This window comes from Suncus etruscus, chromosome 14, assembly GCF_024139225.1.
Source record: "Suncus etruscus isolate mSunEtr1 chromosome 14, mSunEtr1.pri.cur, whole genome shotgun sequence".
NCBI lineage: Eukaryota > Metazoa > Chordata > Mammalia > Eulipotyphla > Soricidae > Suncus > Suncus etruscus.
This window is the reverse complement of record NC_064861.1, coordinates 90,797,683-90,816,809: the sequence shown is the minus strand read 5'-3', so window position 1 is coordinate 90,816,809 and position 19,127 is coordinate 90,797,683. Positions and strand designations below refer to the sequence as shown.

Genomic DNA, 19,127 nt, shown 5'->3' with positions numbered 1-19,127 from the left:
GAGGTGGGATGCAGAAAAGTCCCTTTTCTGTAGCATGTAGTATGTTGCGTGGATTTGCTTGGATACAGACCAAGAGGCTGGGCTAGAGTTTGGTGGCAGAGCCACTGTGCCTTGAATGTGTGAGATTATGGGTTCCAGGTCCCATCCAGGCTCCCATGCTCCCTTCTAAACACTCTGAAAGCTGGGGCAACAGTACATTGGGAAGGGTGCTTGTTTTGCAGGTGGGTTCCATCCCATAGGGTCCCCTGAGCATCACCAGGAGGGATCCCTGAATGGAAAGCTAAAAGAAGCTCTGATCTTCACCAGGTGTAGCCCCAAGACAAAAGACAAAAGAAAAGCAGTCATAGCCACTGTCTGAGTGGCAAAGATTGGGGGTGGAGGCCTAATTACCTAATCCCCTTGTGGATTGTCAACAATGGCTGAGGCCCACTGCTTCTCCTTCCGGATTCTTGCACATTCTCTGAGGTTTAGAGGAGTTCCAGGAATGCAGATGTGAAGAAGAGGGTTCGCTCCGGAGAAACCAGGGATGGACCCCTTATGCAAGGGGCTGCCCCTGGCAGACACAGAAGCCAGAGCACAGAGCAGAGTAGTGGAGGGGGAGTACAGCAGGGACCCGGTGAGCTCTCCTCTCTGAGCCCCTTCCCTGGAAATTCTCCTTCAAGCCACACGGCCACCCTAGGAAGTGCCTGCTATACAGATGAGGGAACGAAAGGGAGAAAACCAGAGATAGCATAGTGGGGACAATGTTTGCCTTGCACGTGGCCGACCAAGACTTTATCCTCAGCATCCATAGGGTCCCCCGAGCCTACCAGGAGGGATTTCACAGCACAAAGCCAGGAGTAACCCTGAGTGCTTATTTTGGGTGTGACCCCAAAGTAAAAATAAATTAATACAAATTTAAATTTAAAATAAAGTAAATAAAAATTAAATTAAATATAAAATATAAATAAAATTAACAAAATAACTAAAATAATGAAACTCAGTGAGAAAGTCTTTTCTGATTTCAACCTTGATAGTTCTAGAGGCCCAGACTTCAGCTAGAAGCAGGTGGAAAGCAGCTATTTCTTGGAGTTGGGGGTTTTCCAATGGCTTCATTTGGGCCATATTTCAGTTCGGTCCATATCAAAGGCTGAAGATCGTGAGATGCTCAGATCAATTACAGGACCCCGAATACAATATATGCTCAAGCTATCTATTCACTTCCTGACCCTTTCTATTTCGCATTAAAGATCACTTCCTGTAGAGCACGGAAAGAAATGGGCCCGAGACAAAAGTATCCACAAATATTACACAGGAGGCAGAAGTCAGGAAAAAAATTCAACAAGGCCCCCAGGCCTGATTTCTCATCTCATAGGATCCCAGACTTCTGTTTCTGGAAAGTTCCACTGCCCACAATCTGTGCCCACAGCAGTGTCTGCAGGCACTGACCTAAAGTCCAAAACTGGTGAGGGAGACTATTTTTAGGGAAACAGAGACATTGAAGCCAGCTATAACCACACGACTACACACATACACATAAACAAGCAATCATACAAACCCACATATACACACAAATACACTACTGTACAAACATGCACAATCACAAACACAAATAAGCACATGCACACACATAGAAACACACACACAGGCTCTGCCACTTGAAACCTGGAAAGGAAGTAACGTAACCCTTCCCCCCATTCTGGCTCCATTTCCTTCACCAGGTGAAGCAAGGCAGATGCTGGAGCATCAGCACCCCATTGCCAGCTCAGTAATTTGCCTGTCCTATTTCATCTGTTTTGTTATGGGGACCATTCTGGGCGGTGCTCAGGGCTGACTCTTGGCTCTGAGCTCAGGGGACCCTCTACAATGCCAGGGACCCAACTCTGCAGCAAGACAAGTGTGTTCCCTGCTTAGCTGCTCTGGCTCTCAGGCCACAGCTGGTCATTTTCCATGAACCCCAGTGTCACCTGCCACTTCCACGGCTCTGGTCCCCCAATACCAGGGGAGCCCTCTGGCTCTCTCTGATTGAGGAAGGAAGGCAGGTCTTCTGGGAAATTTTCAAGAGTCCCCACAAAAGGTCTGAGGCTGTCGGGGTATGTGCGAAACTGGGAGGTTTATAATGCCAGGCATGGAAAAGAGGAAGGAAGGAAGGATTTGGGGAGAAGAAAACAAGGGGCCCAGAAATGAGAGAGTGGAGCCCGAGACATAGCACAGGAGGGTGCGCGCTGACTTTGCATGCAGTTGACCTGGGTTTGATCTCTGGCATTCCATAAGGACCCTGAGACCCTCCAGTGATCCCTGAGTGCAGGGGGGGGAGAGAGGGAGGGAGGGAGAGAGAGAGAGAAAGAGAGAGAGAGAGAGAGAGAGAGAGAGAGAGAGAGAGAGAGAGAGAGAGAGTCCCTTAGGGCCCACTAAGCATACACCCCTGAACTCACCATTTTCCACCGTTCTGTCTTCTGTCTCCTGGTCACTGTCTCTGGGGATCCCTCTGCTTGAGGGCTGCAGTTTTTAAAGCCCCACAAGCTGGCCAGGAGGAAATGATCAGCTTTCCTCTGGGCACCCTCATTGGTCGGTGCTCACAGGTCCCTCTGGGGAGACTCTGAGCCAATGCATTTCCTCCCTGGAGGTGGCTGGAAATCTGTGTCCCCTTATCTTGGCTGGGCCCCTCATTGGAACAGTTCCACCACCCTCACTTGAAACTGTCTCTTTTCTTCAGGGGCATTGGACCACCACAGCAGTAAAGCTCAGGGTTCAAAGAAGCTGTTAAGGCCCCAGGAGGGTTCCATTACCTCTCATCGTCACCCCAATTCCATATGGTCCCCCAGCATTGCCAGGAATAATTCCCAAGAACAGATCTAGATTAGCCACTGAGCACTGCAGGTTGTAACTCAGAAACATAAACAAACAAACAAACAAATAAATAAGAAGAGCAGTGGCACAGTGGTAGGACATTTGCCTTGCACATGACTGACCTAGGAGGGATGCAATTCAATCCCCTGGCATCCCATAAGGTCCCCAGAGCCAGGAATAATTTCTGCGCACAGAGCCAGGAGGAACCCTCGAGCGTCACTGGGTGTGGCCCAAAAACCAAATAAATAAATCAATCTGTAAAACATCACAAAATTAGAAAAATTTGGGGCTTGAGACATAGTACAGTGGGAATGGCATTTGCTTGCAGGCAGTCACCCTTATTCACTCCCTGGCATTCCAAAGGGTCCCCCCAACATGGCAGGAGTAATTTGAATGCAGAGCAGGGGTAAGCCCTGCTCTGTTTGGGGGTGAGGCCCCCAAACAAAAAAATTTGAAAACTTTTAAAAATAAGGAAAATCACAAAAATTCTAGATAGTTCCCAAAAATATCTGATTCTTTCCAATGCAAATCTTGATGGAAATAAGGTGGTGTCCAGCATTGTGACAGCCTAGAGTTCTGTTTAAGACAGATACGCGCCATGTGCAGTGACTGCGTAGACAAACAGACACACAAACACGCTCCTCCAGGAGACAGAAGGACAGAGGACCCTCTGGTAAGATGGGGAGATGCTCAGAGTTCGGGAGCACAGGCTTTGCACCTGGGAGCCCTTGGTTGCACCCCAGCACTACCTGGTCCCCCAAGCAGCATCCATGTGGCCCAATTCAAAAACACTGAAGCCTAATAACAATAACAAACATTTCCCATTGACAGAGAGGGTTGTGTGAAGCCATTTAGCAAAAACCCTGTTGGGGCCGAAGCAACTGCACAACAGGGAAGCCTTTTGCTTCACATATGGCAGGGTACGAACCCTGCAGTATCCAATAGGGTCCCCTAAGCAAAACAAAAAGTCCCGGGGCCGGGAAGGTGGCGCTAGAGGTAAGGTGTCTGCCTTACAAGCGCTAGCCAAGGAACGGACCGCGGTTCGATCCCCCGGCGTCCCATATGGTCCCCCCAAGCCAGGGGCGATTTCTGAGCACATAGCCAGGAGTAACCCCTGAGCGTCAAACGGGTGTGGCCCAAAAAAAAAAAAATAAAAAAAAGTCCCTTAAAAATTTGCCCCGGAGGGCAGAGCGGTGGTGCAAGCAGAAGGGTGTTTGCCTCATAAGCGCTGACCATGTTTGATCTCCCAGTATCCCATATGGTCCCCTGAGGCGTATGGCAGTCATGTATAAAGTTGTTAGGCTTCTGGAGGTCACTGCAATAAGCTGCAAATCTGCTTGCTGATCCGCTGCTGCAAGTTTCTCAGAGGCCCATGGGAGCCCATCTGCTGGTTGGGGCCAGGAACACACTCAGGACAACAATTTGTAGCGACTGCCTGACTGGGACTGAGAGAGAGGGAGAGAGAGAAAATGAGAAATAAAGTAAATAGTTTCAGAGGCCAGAGAAATAATGCAGGTAAGACACTTGCTTTACACACATAGAGCCTGGTATCATCCCCTCTGAAGATCCAGGAAATACCATCTGGCACAGAGCTAGGATATTCCTCTGAGCACCGCCGGTGTGACCCCAAAACAGAAAAATTAAAAAAAAGAATAGGCATCTCAGGCAACCTCTGGATTGAAGATTTCTGCAGCGTCTGAAATGAGCGAGAAATTGCGCTGTGCGGCAATGTCGCATCCGGCCACTAGAGGACGCCCGTGCGCTTCAGCCTGGAACATGGCTGCCGGGTTGCCAAAGACTGTTAGTTTGCAGATAATCGTCCAGAGGTGGCCAAGAGACTGTCTTCAGCGCTGCAGTTCTCAAGCTTGTGGACCTCAACATTATTCCTTTTTGGGGGATGGGGAACACATGTGGTCATGCTCGTGACTTTCTCCTGACTCTGCACTCAGGGATCACTCCGGGTGGAATCCAAGCCACATTGGCTGGGTAGAAGGCAAACTCCCTACTTGCTCTATTGCTCCTGTACCTGGGCTTACTTTGTTTTGGTTAGTGCACACCTGGCTAGGTTCACAGTTTACTCCTGACTCTGTGCTCAGGGGTCACTCTTGGGGTGACAGGAGATATCAGTTGTATGCAAGACAAGTACTTTACACACAGTGCTTGCTTTCTCTAGGACCCTGAACTGTTTTTTGTTTTTTGTTTTGTTTTGTTTTGGTTTGGTTTGGTTTTTGGGCCACACCCGGCGGTGCTCAGGGGTTACTCCTGGCTGGCTGCTCAGAAATAGCTCCTGGCAGGCACGGGGAACCATATGGGACACCGGGATTCGAACCAACCACCTTTGGTCCTGGATCGGCTGCTTGCAGGGCAAACACCGCTGTGCTATCTCTCAGGGCCCTGTTTTGTTTTATTTTATTTTGTTTTGTTTTGGGGCCACACCTTGCATCGCTCAAGGGTGACTCCTGGCTCTGTGCCCAGAAATCTCTTCTGACAGGCTTGGAGGACCATATGAGATGTCGGGGATTAAACCCGGTTCTGTCCTGGGTCGCTGAGTGCAAGCAAATGCCCTGCTGCTGCTGTGCTATCTCTCTGTCCCTCCAGGGCAAATTTGTGGGGGACATGCTCAGGAGTTACTTCTGGCTATGCGCTCAGAACATATACATATACATGACTGCCATACGCCTCAGAAAAACTTCGGGGATTCTATCAGTGATTGATGGAGACATCCTGGAAATTATTTGGAGAACCCTAAGGTTCTGGGGACCAGACCTGGCGTTCCCGCACACAAAACTGTGCTCCAGAGCCCTGGCCACTCTTAGGTTTTGATTTTTGCAGGGCCTATGTGTGGTGATGCTCAGAGGTATCAGCGAAAATCCAGAGGCACCTTAGGGTTCATACAGTGACAGGGATCAAACCTGGGGCCCCACACTGGTTCCACATGCACTTTCTGTGCCCAGGGATCACTCCTGGCAGGGCTTGGGGGACCCTATGGAATGCCGGGATTTAACCCGGGTCCCCTACAGATACAGTAAATGCCGTGTGAGTATCCCCTCCCTCAACTTCTTATTTATCCCACCTGAATGATCAGAACTGCCTACACCTAGAATGAGCGGGTAGAGGAGTCTGCATGGGGGAGAAAGAAGAGGATAAAAAGGAGAGTTAGAGAGAGAAGTGGGAGAGAGGCGAATGGCAGAAGCGAGAATGGGCAGAAGTGAGAATCATCAAAGAGATTCAGCATCAGATTCAGTAGGACCAATTCCGCATCAATTCAGCATTAGCAATTGAGCATCAGCAAAGAAGCAGCAGCAGTAGCATAACCAAAGGGAGTTAGTCAGCCTGGAAGCCAGTTAGGAAGCCTGGAAAAAGCAGCTGAAAGGGACACAGAGGCAGAGAGAGCCAGAAGGAGTAGAGAAATGGCTGCTAGGAAAAGGTTTAGCATAGAAGTCATGTGAGGAGGTGTACATTGTGCCGGCCTGCGGCCTCAGTTTATTCGCAGGTCGTGGAAAGGGCCTTCACCTGTAAAGATAATGGGAGAGAAAGAGGGACCACCAAGGCAAAACTTCTGATCAAGGTGGCATTTATTTTCAGAACTAACAAAACTTATATAGTAAGAAATCACAAAGGGAGGGTCACGTGTACAATGCTTTACATTCTTTCCATACATTCCATGTTAGCCCGTACCTAGTACAACCTTAACAGCTCCTGTGTTGAAGCTGTCCAGAACATCCCATTAGGGAGTACCTAGATGCTATCAGCAAATTTCTCAGGCTTGCAATTAGTGGTCTGCATTGTTTTATGGCCATCTGACATGTATACAGGTTACAGTTCAACTAGAGGACAGCCTTGCAGCATAATGGCTGCTGTAGTTTAAAATGGCTGTGCTCATGTCAAGCTTCTGCAAGGAAGTACTGGCTCCCAACATACATGGCAGTTAGGACCGTGATATAAAGCTGGCTTCTAACTGCTTTGTGAATCTCTCCACCTTCAGAGCCACCAGACCATAAGGGCTGCGGGAGCCGGGTCGATAGGCCTCACCATCCCCACACTAACTCATTATTTTATATTCAGATAAAATGCCATCCCCTCTGTGCCAACACTCCAACCTCAAGTCCCATTCTATCTTTCAACCTCCCTTTCATTTAGAAAGTGGCAAAGGATTTATCTAGGCCCAGCACTGAAGGGCTGAATTCTTCTCCCCAAATCACACACTTGCGCGTGCGCGGACACACACACACACACACACACACACACACAACATGGGGCGTGGAAAAGTTTGCAAGCCAAGACCATATTTCCAACTGGATTGTGTTTGATTTCCAGGACTCAGAGCACTCAGATTGCTTTGATTTGTCATTTTATAAAATCAAAAAGTGAACTCATAGAGCTAGAGTAACAGTACATTGGGAAGGGCATTTGCCATGCATGCAGCTGATCTGGGTTCAATCCCCAGCATCCCATGGGGTCCCCTGAGTCTCACCAAGAGTTATTCCTGAGCATGGAGCCAAGAATAACCACTGTGCTTTGCAGGGTGTGACAAACACACACATAGATATATACATGCATAAATACATACACACCCACCGCATGATCCCAGTGACAGAACATTTTTCCATGATAATGGTTGACATGCTGCCTTGCAACTCAGCTAGTTCTGATCTACAATCTTCAGCAATGACATCTGGAAAAGCTCCTCAGAATCCCCCAGTCCCTTTTCCATCTACCACTACCCTGGGCCCCTTTCCGACCTTGCCATTCCCCCCAGTCTAGAACATTCTAGAAAGAACTAAGTTGTAGCAGTGGGTGAGAGAGCATGTTGGGGCAAGGGAAGGGTAGAGAAGGGGCCACAGGCCTGGAATCTTTCTCTTATCATTTCGATGTCAACATCCAGCACCCAGTGCTATGTGATTTCACAAGAGGCAACGACAGAGAGGAATAGGGACAGACACAGGAGATGCCAATCAAAGGTTTCTAGGTTTTTTGTTTGTTTGTTTTATAAAGTTCTAACATTGGGTGGGGTACAGTGGTAGTATGGTGGGGAGGGCACTTGCATGGGGCTGACCCTGGTTAGATCCCAAGCGTTTCATATTGTTCCAAGCACAGCCAGGAGTGATTCCTCAGAACAGAGTCAGGAGGTAAGCACTAAGCCTAGCCAAGAGTGACCTCACCAAAAAAAAAAAAAAAAAAAAAAAGGGAAAAGGAAAAGGAATGAAAAAGAACCATTTAATTCTGGAGAGCTGAGATGTGCAACTTCTTGTCTTCCTTAATCAAACTATTTTGCAAAAGAGGAAACCAGGATTGGAGAGATAGGTTTGCTTTGCACACAATTGACCTGGGTTCGATCTCTGGCATCCAATAGAGTTCCCCAAACACTGCCAGGAGTAACCCCTGAGCATCACTGGTGTGGGAAGAAGGAGGATAAAGGGAAGAAGATGGAGAAAAAGAAAGAGGAGGAAGAAAAGGAAGATTAAAAGAGAGGAGGTGGAGGAGGAAGAGAAAAAGAAGATGAAGGAAAAGGAAAAACAGGAGCAGGAGTGGCCAGTGGCAGCAGGAACTGTGGATCAAAGTGTTCTGGGCAAGCAAGGATCAGGACGCAGGGCAGCTGGCTCTGGAACTCTCACACCTGGGTTATGGACCACAGTATCCACCAAGGAGAGAGATTGGGGCTTGCTCTCTGTGTCCATGTCTTCGGCCAGCAGTTGATGAAGCCGGGTGGGCAGGGCCTTGAGGACCCGGATGTGGAAGCCCTGGGCAGCAATCATATAGATAATGGGGTTGATACAGCAGCTGATGTAAGCCAGGGCCATCCACAGCACATCCAGGGACAAGGCAAGTGTGAAGCTAAGGGAAGGTCTGGAGAGCAAGGCCAAAATCAAGCTGGAAACCTGGTAGGGTAGCCATAAGATGAAGAAGCTGGTCACCATAGCCACCACCATCTCAAGGGTCCTGGTGAATCTTGTAGCCATCTGGCGCCAGATGCGAAGCAGGAGGAAAGTGTAGCACATACTCAGCGTGATCAGGGGACCCACAAAACTCAGGACCAAGCGTGTGATGGTGATAACAGGATGGACCAGCTCACCATCCCACCTATAGACCACACCGCAAGAAGACTTTTTGAGAAAGAAATCCTTGTGTACTCGGGACACAAAAGACGGAATGATGAGCACCAGAGCCAGGATCCAGGCCACACCACAGGCCAGCCAGGCCAGCCAGGGCACACGGTACTTCTGGCACCAGATGGGATGGAAGACCATGAGGAAGCGGTCGGCGCTGATGGTGGCAAGGAGCAGGACGCTGGCATAGAGGTTGAAGAGGATGAGCGAGGGCAGGATGCGACAGGCCGTGTCACCAAAAGGCCAGTTCTTCTGCATGAGGATGTTCGTGATGAGAATGGGCAGCGCCAGGCAGGAGAGGAGGTCGATCAAGGCCAGGTTGAGGAACCAGATGGCATTAATGGTGCGCTTGGCCTCTGAGCCAGTAACCCACAGTACCAGCATATTGCCTGGTACACCCACCACAAAGACGACTATGTAGATAACTACGGCCACCACTTCTTGGACCTCGAGACTGGGCAGGGGACGTGGGCCATCCACTAGCCCATCCCAAATCATGTTGTCGTAGTGATTGTAGTCAATTTCACCCTTGTTCACGAAGTCCTGGGGGCCATGAGAAAGACAGGGGAGAAGGAGGATGAGAGTTAGACCTGGGGATGGGGGGATTTGGAGGTGCCCCAAGGAATGAGGGTGCAGATGGCAGAGCCAGCTGGGGTATCAACACAAGCAAGGAAGTGATTGAAGTCATCAGGGTTGAAGTCGTAAGAGCCAAAGGGTTCATGCTGTGGGGAGGGCATTTGCTTTATATATGGCTGATTTGAATTTGGAAGAGAGACAACTGAGGGCTCTAGAAAAAAGTGGGGGGACCCGGAGAGATAGTACACAGGGGAAGGCATTTGCCTTGCATGCGGTCAACCTGGCTTCCATCCTCTGGGCATCCCGTAGGAATGTGAGGTCCCCCCTCTCCCAGTACCATATGTTAATATCACTGGATGGTCAGACACACCCACACCAGGGAGGCATCTGAGCTTTGGAATAAAGTGTTACCCAGAGGGAAGTGGAGGGAGAAAAAAGCAGTAAGGAATCATGGAGAGAAGCAGAGAAGAGGCTGCTTGGGAAAGGCTTAGCATAGAAGCCATGTGAGGAAATGCACATGGCGGTTAGGGCCGGGAAATAAAGTTGGCTGATTCCTGATACTTTAACTGACAGCCTGTGAAATACGCCATTATCCTGTGCATTTAGACCCACCAGGGGAAGGGGTAAAGGTGCTATGCAGAGAAAGGCCTCACCCCAATTTGGGACTTTGTAGTTTATATTTATACAACACAAAGGATCTCCGACCCTGCACCACCAAGTCCCACTGATTACTCAGTGATTACTGAGCGCAAAGCCAGGAGTAACCTCTGAACATCACTGAGTGTGGCACCAAACAAAAACACGCAAATAAACACAAAACAAAACCTAAAGGGGTCTTCAGACACTGGGTCCAAGGTTTAGTCCAATATCACATTATCCCCAGAGATGTGAACCTCCAGCACCCCCATTAAAAACGTTTTTTAATGGGACAGTTCTCAGCATCCCTTAGCTGACATTGAGGCGAGCTGAGTAAGCCAGCATGTGAATCCAAGCTTGGGGGTAACAAGTGTACTTGTGCAGATCAGCATCCACGTGTTCACATGTGCAGGGGACTCTCAGTACCCTGGACCCAAAACACCCGAGTGCAGGGAGGGTCTATAGGAACCCCCAAGGCATGGGACTTGAAGGAGCCCTTCCGTGTCACACAGGGCGGGGATTCCAACACAGACTCCCAGCACCATGGTACAGGTGCTAAAAAGCCCTGCCAATCCTTCCCCAACTATAATGGGGGAGGATTGTATCATGTGTATCAAAAGTTCGACTCAGTGGCTGTAAATGGGAGCAATGAACAGAGAAAGAGACAGACAAAGCAAATTTGGAGGGAAAGCTGGAGAGCCGTAGAGGGCTCCTGTCTCCATTTTTCTAGAAGCAAGAGAAATTACAAGGGATAACGTTGAAGTTGGTGAGAGCAGGGAAGGTGTCAGCCTTGCACATGGCTGAGCCAGTTTTAACCCCCAGCATCCAATATTGTCCCTGAGCCTGCCAAGAGTGATTCCTCAGCGCAAAGTCATGAGTGACCCTTTAGTGCCACTGGGCTTGGGCTCTCCAAAAAAAAAGTTAATGTGGGTGAAAGGTTTCCTTTGATTACCCTTGGTATAGGCCCCCAGCCCCATCATCTTGCACTACCCTTTGCCCTGGCTGACAGCCCCACAGAACCAAACCAGGGTAAATACTCTGAGGATTCTAGGGGTGGTTCCAAGGACAGTGACTGGCAAAGCTTTGCTGTTGTGACTCTCCAAGGAAAGCTTCAAATGATCACAAATGCAGCTGACCAGGACCTGGCTGAACACACCCTGAAGCTCATTCCAGCTTGGGGAGGGAAATACTATACAAATGTTCAATATATACAAGTACTATATATAGTACTATACTATACAAGAAGAAGGCAGGAAGAAGGCAGGAGTAAGGCCAGAGCCATAGGACAGCACCACAAAGCCATTTGCTTTGCCTTGTCTTGCTTGCAGCCGACAGAGTTTAATCCTCAGCATCCCATAGGCTCCCCTGAGCCCACCAGGAGTGATTCTTGAGTGCAGAACCAGGAGAAATTTCTGAGCATCACTGGGTAGAGGCCCCCTCCAAAAAAAATGAAGTTTAGGTGTGCTGATGTAGAAAGAGTAGCAACGTCTAGTGATATAGAAAAGGCAAAGACAAGAGAGCCAAGCCTGTGGGGAGGACAGCAGAAAACGCCCTCTTCTCTAATTATGCTGTATGCAAACACAGACCAAGAGTCTGGGCTAGAGTTTTGTGGCAGAGCCATTGTGCTTTGTATGTGTGAGATTCTGGGGGCCAGGTTCTATCCACGGCTCCTCATGCCCCCTTCCAAAGACACTAGAGAACTGGGGCAACAGTAAAATGGGGAGGATGCTTGCTTTGCAGGTGGGTTCCATCTTGTATGGTCCCCTAAGCACCACCAGGAGGAATCCCTGAGTGGAAAGTCAAGAGGAAGCCCTGAGCATCACCGGAGGTGGCCCCAAGACAAAATTCACAACCAAAATAGCCATAGCAACTGTGTAGCAAAGATTGTGGTGGAGGCCAAATTGCCTAATCCCCGTGTTGATGTCACAATGATTGGAGGCCTACTGGCTTCTCCTTCCTAATTCTTGAACATTCTCTGGAATTTAGAGAAGGAGTTCCAGAAGTGCAGATGAGAAGAAGAGGATTCGCTCAGGAGGGACGAAGAATGGATCCCAGGTACAAGTGGTTGCCCTGGGCCAACATAGAAGCCAGAGCTCAAAACATCAGTATGGAGCAGGGAGTACAGCAGGCCCAAGTGGCCTCACTCTAAACCTCTTCCCTGGAGTCTCCTTTTCTAGCCACAAGGCCACTTTGGGAAATGTCTGCTACACGATGAGGAACAAAGAGGAGGGGGCATGAGCAATAGCACGGGACGGACAGTGTTTGCTTTGCATATAGCCTACCAAGGCTTCATCGCCAGCATCCACAGGGTCCCCAGAGCCTGCCAGGTTTGATTTCAGAGCACAAAGCAAAATCACAGCACAAATCCTGAGTGCCGCTGAGTCTGGTCCCAAAATAAAAATAAAATAATTTAAATTTAAAAAAATTTAAATGTAGGGCCCAGAGAGATAGCACAGCGGCCTTTGCCTTGCAAGGAGCCGATCCAGGACCAAAGGTGGTTGTTTTGAATTCCGGTGTCCCATATGGTCCCCCGTGCCTGCCAGGAGCTATTTCTGAGCAGACAGCCAGGAGGAACCCCGAGAACCGCTGGGTGTGGCCCAAAAACCAAAAAAAAAAAAAAAAAAAAAAGGTACATACAAATTAAAATAAATTTAAAATAAATTAAAATAAACCAAAAATGACTAAAATAATGAAATACAGTGTAAAGGTTCTGCCTGGTTTCAGCCTTGACAGTTCTAGAAGCTCAGATTCCAGCTGGAAGCAGGTAGAAAGCAGCTATTTCTTGAAGTTGGGGGGTTTCCAATGGCTTTATTTGTGCCATATTTCAGTTCAGTCCATATCCTGTGGCTGTGGGTGTGTGTGTGTGTGTGTGTGTGTGTGTGTGTGTGTGTGTGTGTGTGTGTGTGTGTGTGTGTGTGTGTGGTGTCAGGGCCCCCAACACAAGATTAGCTCAAGCTTTCGACTCACTTCCTGACCATTCATTTTGCGCATAAAAGATCACTTGCTAGGGAGCACAAAAAAAGCTAGGGTTTGGAGCATAGACTTGCACACAGGAGGCTGGGTTTGTTCCCCAACACCACACATGATCACAGGAGCACTTTCAGGCCTGAGTGAGCACCACCAGCTGCTGCCCCTAAACCCAATGAAGGGGACAGAGCTGAGCACAGGAGGGAGGCACTTGTCTTTCATCCAGCTGACTTGGGTTTGGTCCCTGGCTTCCCTGAGCACTGCAGTGCGCAAAAACCCAAAAGTAAAACCAACAGAGGTTTAGAGAGATAGCATAGCAGTAGGACATTTGCTTTGCATGCAGCAGACCCAGGACAGACCTGGGTTCGAGTCCCAGGATCCTATAGGGTCCCCCGATCCTGCCAGGAGCGATTTCTGAGCACAAAGCCAGGAATAACCCCTGAGCACCATCGGGTATGGACATCCCCCCCCCCCAAATTACAAACAGAAAACAAATGGCAAAGATTTCTTGGAAATTTGAACCTACGCTGAAAAGAGAATCATATTAAAAAGAAAGAAATACACAGACCTGGTGGGGCCAGAGTGAGAGCAGACAGGAGGGATTCGCCTTGCAAGCAGCCAACCCAGGTTCAATCCTGGGCATCCCATAGGATCCCCTGAGCACCAGCAGAAGGGACCCCTGAGCACTGCTAGGTGTAACCCAAAACAAAGACAATACCCCAAAAAGGAAGGTGGGTGAGGAGGGGCCCGAGACAATAGTATCCTTAGATATTACACAGGAGGCAGAAATCAAGCAGGAATTTCAACAGGACTCCCAGGTCAGATTTATTATCTTGTGTGTTCCCAGATCTCTTTTGCTGAAAAATCCCAACACCCACAACTGCATCTGCTGGCACTGTCTGGAGGCCCAAAGCTGTGATGATCGAGACTACTTTTAGGAAACAGAGACATCAAAGCCAGCTGTGACCACACAGCCACGCACATAAACACAAACGCATATATACAAAAACACTATCACACATACACACAAACCCCCAAAATACTCAAACACACATACCTGCAAAATCACACACAAATGCACACACAGAAAGACACACACATGGTCTACCTCTCACAACCCAGAAAGGAAGTTATGTGACCCCACCCCATTCAGGCTCCATTTCCTTCACCAGTTGAAGCAAGACAGACGCTGGAGATGGGACCCAGTACCCTATCTCCAGTTCAGTAACCTGCCAGTCCTATTTCATCTGTTTTGGTATGGGGACCTAGGTGGTGCTCAGGGCTGACTCCTGGCTCTGAGCTCAGAGGACTCTCTGCAGTGCCTGGGATCAAACTGCAGCTCTGGCTGAAGCAAGGCAAGTGTGCTCTCTGCTTGTCTGCTCTGGCTCTTGGATCACAGCTGGTCTTTTTCTATGAATCTGTGTCATCTGCCACTTCCACAGCTCTTGCACCCCAACACCAGGGAGCCATCTGGCTCTCTCTGATTGAGAAAGGAAGGTAGGTAGGTCTTCCGGGAAAATCTCGAGTCCCCACAAAAGGTCTGAGGTTGTCAAGGGGAAGGGTACAAAACTGGGAGGTTTATAACTCCAGGCAGGGAAAAGAGGAAGGAAAGAAGAATTCCAGAAGGGGGGAGGGGAGAGAAAAGGGGGCCCAGAAATGGGAGAGCTGAGCCCGAGACATAGCACAGCGGGGAGGTCACTGGCCTTGCACACAGCTCACTCGGGTTCCATCACCACTATCCCATAGGGTCCCCTAAGCCCCACCAGGAATGATCCCTGAGTGCAGAGCCAGGAGTCAGCTCTGAGTTCAGCTGTTGTGAAGAGAGAGAGAGAGAGAGAGAGAGAGAGAGAGAGAGAGACAGAGACAGAGACAGAGACAGAGACAGAGAGACAGAGAGACAGAGAAGAGAGAGACAGAGACAAAGGAGAAAAAGGGTCCATGAGGGCCCCCAATTGTGTATCCCAGGTCTCACCATTTTCCATGTCCTGTCTCCTGTCTCTTGGTCGTGTCTCTGGGGATCCCTTTGCCCGGGGCTGTAGTTTTTAAAGCCCCACAAGAGGGAACAGCTGACCAGGAGGAAATGACCTTCTTTCCTCTGGGAACCCTCATTGGTCTGTGCTCACAGGCCCTCTAGGGAGCCTGTGATATCCCACACTTCCTCCCTGAAGGTGGCTGGGCCTCTAGGTCAGGCCAGATTATGCCAACCACTCCCCCACCCCAACACACACACACTTAAAACTATCTCTCTCCTTCAAAGAATCTGGGTGGCCACAGCAGTGAAGCTCAGGGTTCCAAAGACCCCAGGAGGGTTCAATTCCCCCTCACCCCCAAGCCTACATGCTTCCCAGCACCTCCAGGAGTAATACCTGAGCATAGCATCAGGATAAACCCCTGAGCATCGTCAATTGTGGGAAAAATAAAAAAATAATAATTCAGGAAAATAGGAGGGCCAAAATAATAGAGCACACAGGGATGGTGCTTGCCTTGGACACAACAGAGTCAGGTTTAATACTTGGCCTCCCATAGGGTCTTCTGAGCATGTCCAGAGCCAGAAGCCGCCTCTGAGCACTGCCAGGTGTGACCCTTCTAGAAACCTGAATACATAAATAGTGTGGAGAAGAGAAGCTGGGAAAAAAGGGGATTTCTGCAAACTGGCCTTGAATATGAAAGAATGTCTCTGTTTAGGGACTGGTGTTTCCTTCTGTTATGTTATCCTTCTGTGCAAGGATGAGCTAAGGAGAAAGTCATCCAGGTCAAACAACCTATCCTTACAAACTATCTAGGTTAATAGTAATAAAAGCATTGCAACTGCTATCTTTACATACTATCTGACTTAATGATGCCATGTACTTCGTGACCACTTTCTTCACATACTCTCTGGTTGCTGTCATGCCTAAGCAAAGTAAAGCTGTATTTCCCACATTCTGTTTCCCGCCTAAAGTTTGCCTTTTAAATCCCTGTCACTGGGGCCAGAGAGATAGCATGGAGGTAAGGTGCCCTGCATGCAGAAGGATGGTGGTTCGAATCCCGGCATCCCATATGGTCCCCATTGCCTACCAGGAGTGATTTCTGAGCATAGAGCCAAGATTAACCCCTGAGCACTGCCAGATATGAACCAAAAAAAAAAATCCCTGTTCCTACTGAAGTATTAATTAAATTAATAGAGTCCTAGATGTTCATGGATGGAGTGGACGGTGCCTGCACCTCCTTCCAGCCAGCGGATCTGAGGATTCAGGATAACGTCAAAGAAATGATCCACAGGCAGTCAGGAGAAATCAGGAGATATAAAGCTTTATTATAAGGCCCTAGCCACCATGTGTGGCTTCTAAGCTAACCCTTTTAAGCAGCCTCCTACAGCTGCCCTGCATCTGTCCTTCTCTAGGATCTCTCCATCTTGTGTTCTCCTGCTCAGGCTTCTCCTCTTCCACCCCCTACCCTTCCCCCAGATCCTTCTAATTAACAACCACAGACCCCTCCCAAGAGTGGGTGGGCCTGGCCATCAGGTAAGATTAGCATTTGGTCTGGGGAGGGGTAACACCCTACCTTCAATAAACAAAGTCTATTGCTCTGAAAATACTTCCCTGAGAGTGGTCTGTGACTCAGTCTTCCCTCCTATTCCCCAAGTCCAGCTTCTACCCACCTTTGCATCAGCCTTATGAGTGGGGCCACAGCCAGAACCCATCAAATAGATAAATAAGTAAGTAAATAAAAGCCCCCCAGGATCCTGCAGAGCAAGGCTGGACCCAGCCTCAGGCTGGGCACCTTTGAGAAGGGAACCCCCACCCCACCCCACCCCCAGCTCACACAGCTGGAACTCTCTCTGCTTTTGCCCCAAGACTTTCAAGACCAGAGTGATAGCACAGTGGGGAGGGCATTTGCCTTGCATGTGGCCCACCCAGATTCAATCCCTGATATTTCATACGGTCCTTCAAGCCTACCAGAAGTGATTCTTGAGAGCAGAGCCAGAATTAACCCCTGAACGCTGCCAGGTAAATTTTAAAACCCACAAAAATAAATAATAAACGTGTCCAGCTTGAATCCTCAGCTTATAGGCCTGGTGGGCTGAGCCCCATCTTGCTGTGAAATCAGCCACAATATTGTGGGTACAGGCATGCTATGTTGCAAGCAATGCCAGTGTCCTCCCTAGTGTGTTCTGAACAGCCCCAAACTTCTAGCATCTTTCTTTATGTTTGGTTTTCCTCCAGGCACTGTTCTAGGATAGATCATATCACATTGGTGTGGACACCTCTCTAACCCTGCCCCCAACTTCCTGTTCCCTAACCTCTTCTTTTAGTGTGTAAAATTCCATCTGAAATGGGCCCGGAGAGATAGCACAGCGGCATTTGCCTTGCAAGCAGCCGATCAGGACCAAAGGTGGTTGGTTCGAATCCCGGTGTCCCATATGGTCCCCCGTGCCTGCCAGGAGCTACTTCTGAGCAGACAGCCAGGAGTAATCCCTGAGCACCGCCGGGTGTGACCCAAAAACCAAAAACAAACAAAAAAAAATTCCATCTGAATGAGGATACCTGCCCACACCTGGGATGGGCAGGCTATTTTGAACAGAGGCTAAGAGAGTCTGCCTAGGGGAGGCCAGGAAGGAGCACAAAAGGCAGAGAGGAGTGCCAGGGCAGCTCCAGTGAAAGCCACGTTCTTGGACCTGCGACAAAAACTTCACGGAAGTTAGTCTCCTGGAGCAGTCACAGGTGGTCCCAGAGCGAAAGAAAATATCCCCCCATGTCTTGTACTGCTTCTGGGAACAATGATGATTGTTTTTCTTACTCTATGCTACAGTAACCTGAGAACATTGGTTACTATAGAAAAATCACAACATAATTAATGGAAACACGTTAATGATTTTATTTAATAAAGTTTATTCCGAAACTTCTGAGAATGATTTTTTAGAAAAGAAGTCTTTAGCAGATAATCAAAGAATTTTGCTTAAAAGCTATCACTAATATTCTGTGCTTAAAAGCTATTACTAATATTTTTAAGAATAATAATAGTAAGAATCATTTAGCCATAACTTTGAATCAGTTATAAGTAGGAAAGTTTCTGGTAGAAGAAACTGGGGAAGAGCACAGGGCATAAAAGCTGACAGCTGAAAAATAAAAAACTGACAGCTGGAGACACTTGTAGGACTGTGACAGATTCATATGAGTGTCCTGTAATAAGGCAGAAATAGATTAGGTAAAGGAAACAGGATTTCTTATGTTCCTAAGAAAAAGCAGGGCACACAATCTAATACAGGGTAAAAGATGGGAACCACTTATAGATAGGACTAGACTATGGCCTACTTAGCCATTGGATTAACTACACCTGATCCCTCACCTTGTACAGGTGTGTATGATAAAACCAGTAACAGAGGAGTGGTGCACCAAGGAAAAAGAGTGTCTTATTATAAATTGCCCTTTTTAGAAATATTATTAAAAGCAATGATACATTGTTAGTATGTACCTAAAATATTACTGTGAAAGATATGTAAGCCACTTTGGTCAAAATAAAAATTATATCAAAAAAAAGAAATACATTTGAAATAAAAATAAAGAAAAATAATAAACATAATTTAAAACTAAAAAAAGCAATGCCTCTTTAATTTCATCTTACACCGAAACAAAAGGATTTACTAAAAAAGGCAAATAAAGAAAGCTGTGGAAGGCTTGGACCAAAGCAGTACATGATTGGAGACCTAAACCTGGACCCCCAGACATAGATTTAAAATGGTGAATTTATAACATATTAAATATAATAAAAATCCTGCTCACAACTCAGGCTGGGCAGCTTTCTAAAATCAAGCAAATATTAAACACATTAACCATTAGTCTTAGGTCATATAGCAAATGTAGACAATCAGCAGGGTGCCATTGTTTAAAAATAGTGAGATTTGATCTGACTCTTGATAGGGTCAGCATGCCTAGAAAATTGCTAATATGTGTTGAATATATGTTGGAATAAGGAACCTGTAAATTGATGTATTTTGATTTTTTGCCAATATCCTGCTGTTATATGTATAAA

At 47.9% G+C, this 19,127-nt stretch overlaps 1 protein-coding gene across 1 annotated transcript in view; it reads right to left on the bottom strand.

Annotated features, from left to right (window-relative positions):
* Window positions 1-13,130, bottom strand: part of LOC126028593 (C5a anaphylatoxin chemotactic receptor 1-like) — a 334,324-nt gene extending 321,194 nt beyond the window's left edge. The window contains exons 1-2 of the mRNA XM_049787543.1: window positions 13,116-13,130; window positions 9,129-9,479 (exon numbers count right to left, since the gene is read on the bottom strand). Of these exons, the coding sequence (XP_049643500.1) occupies window positions 9,129-9,479; window positions 13,116-13,130 (366 nt within the window). The remainder of the gene's footprint in view (window positions 1-9,128; window positions 9,480-13,115) is intronic.
* Between the last annotated feature and the right edge of the window lie 5,997 nt (window positions 13,131-19,127).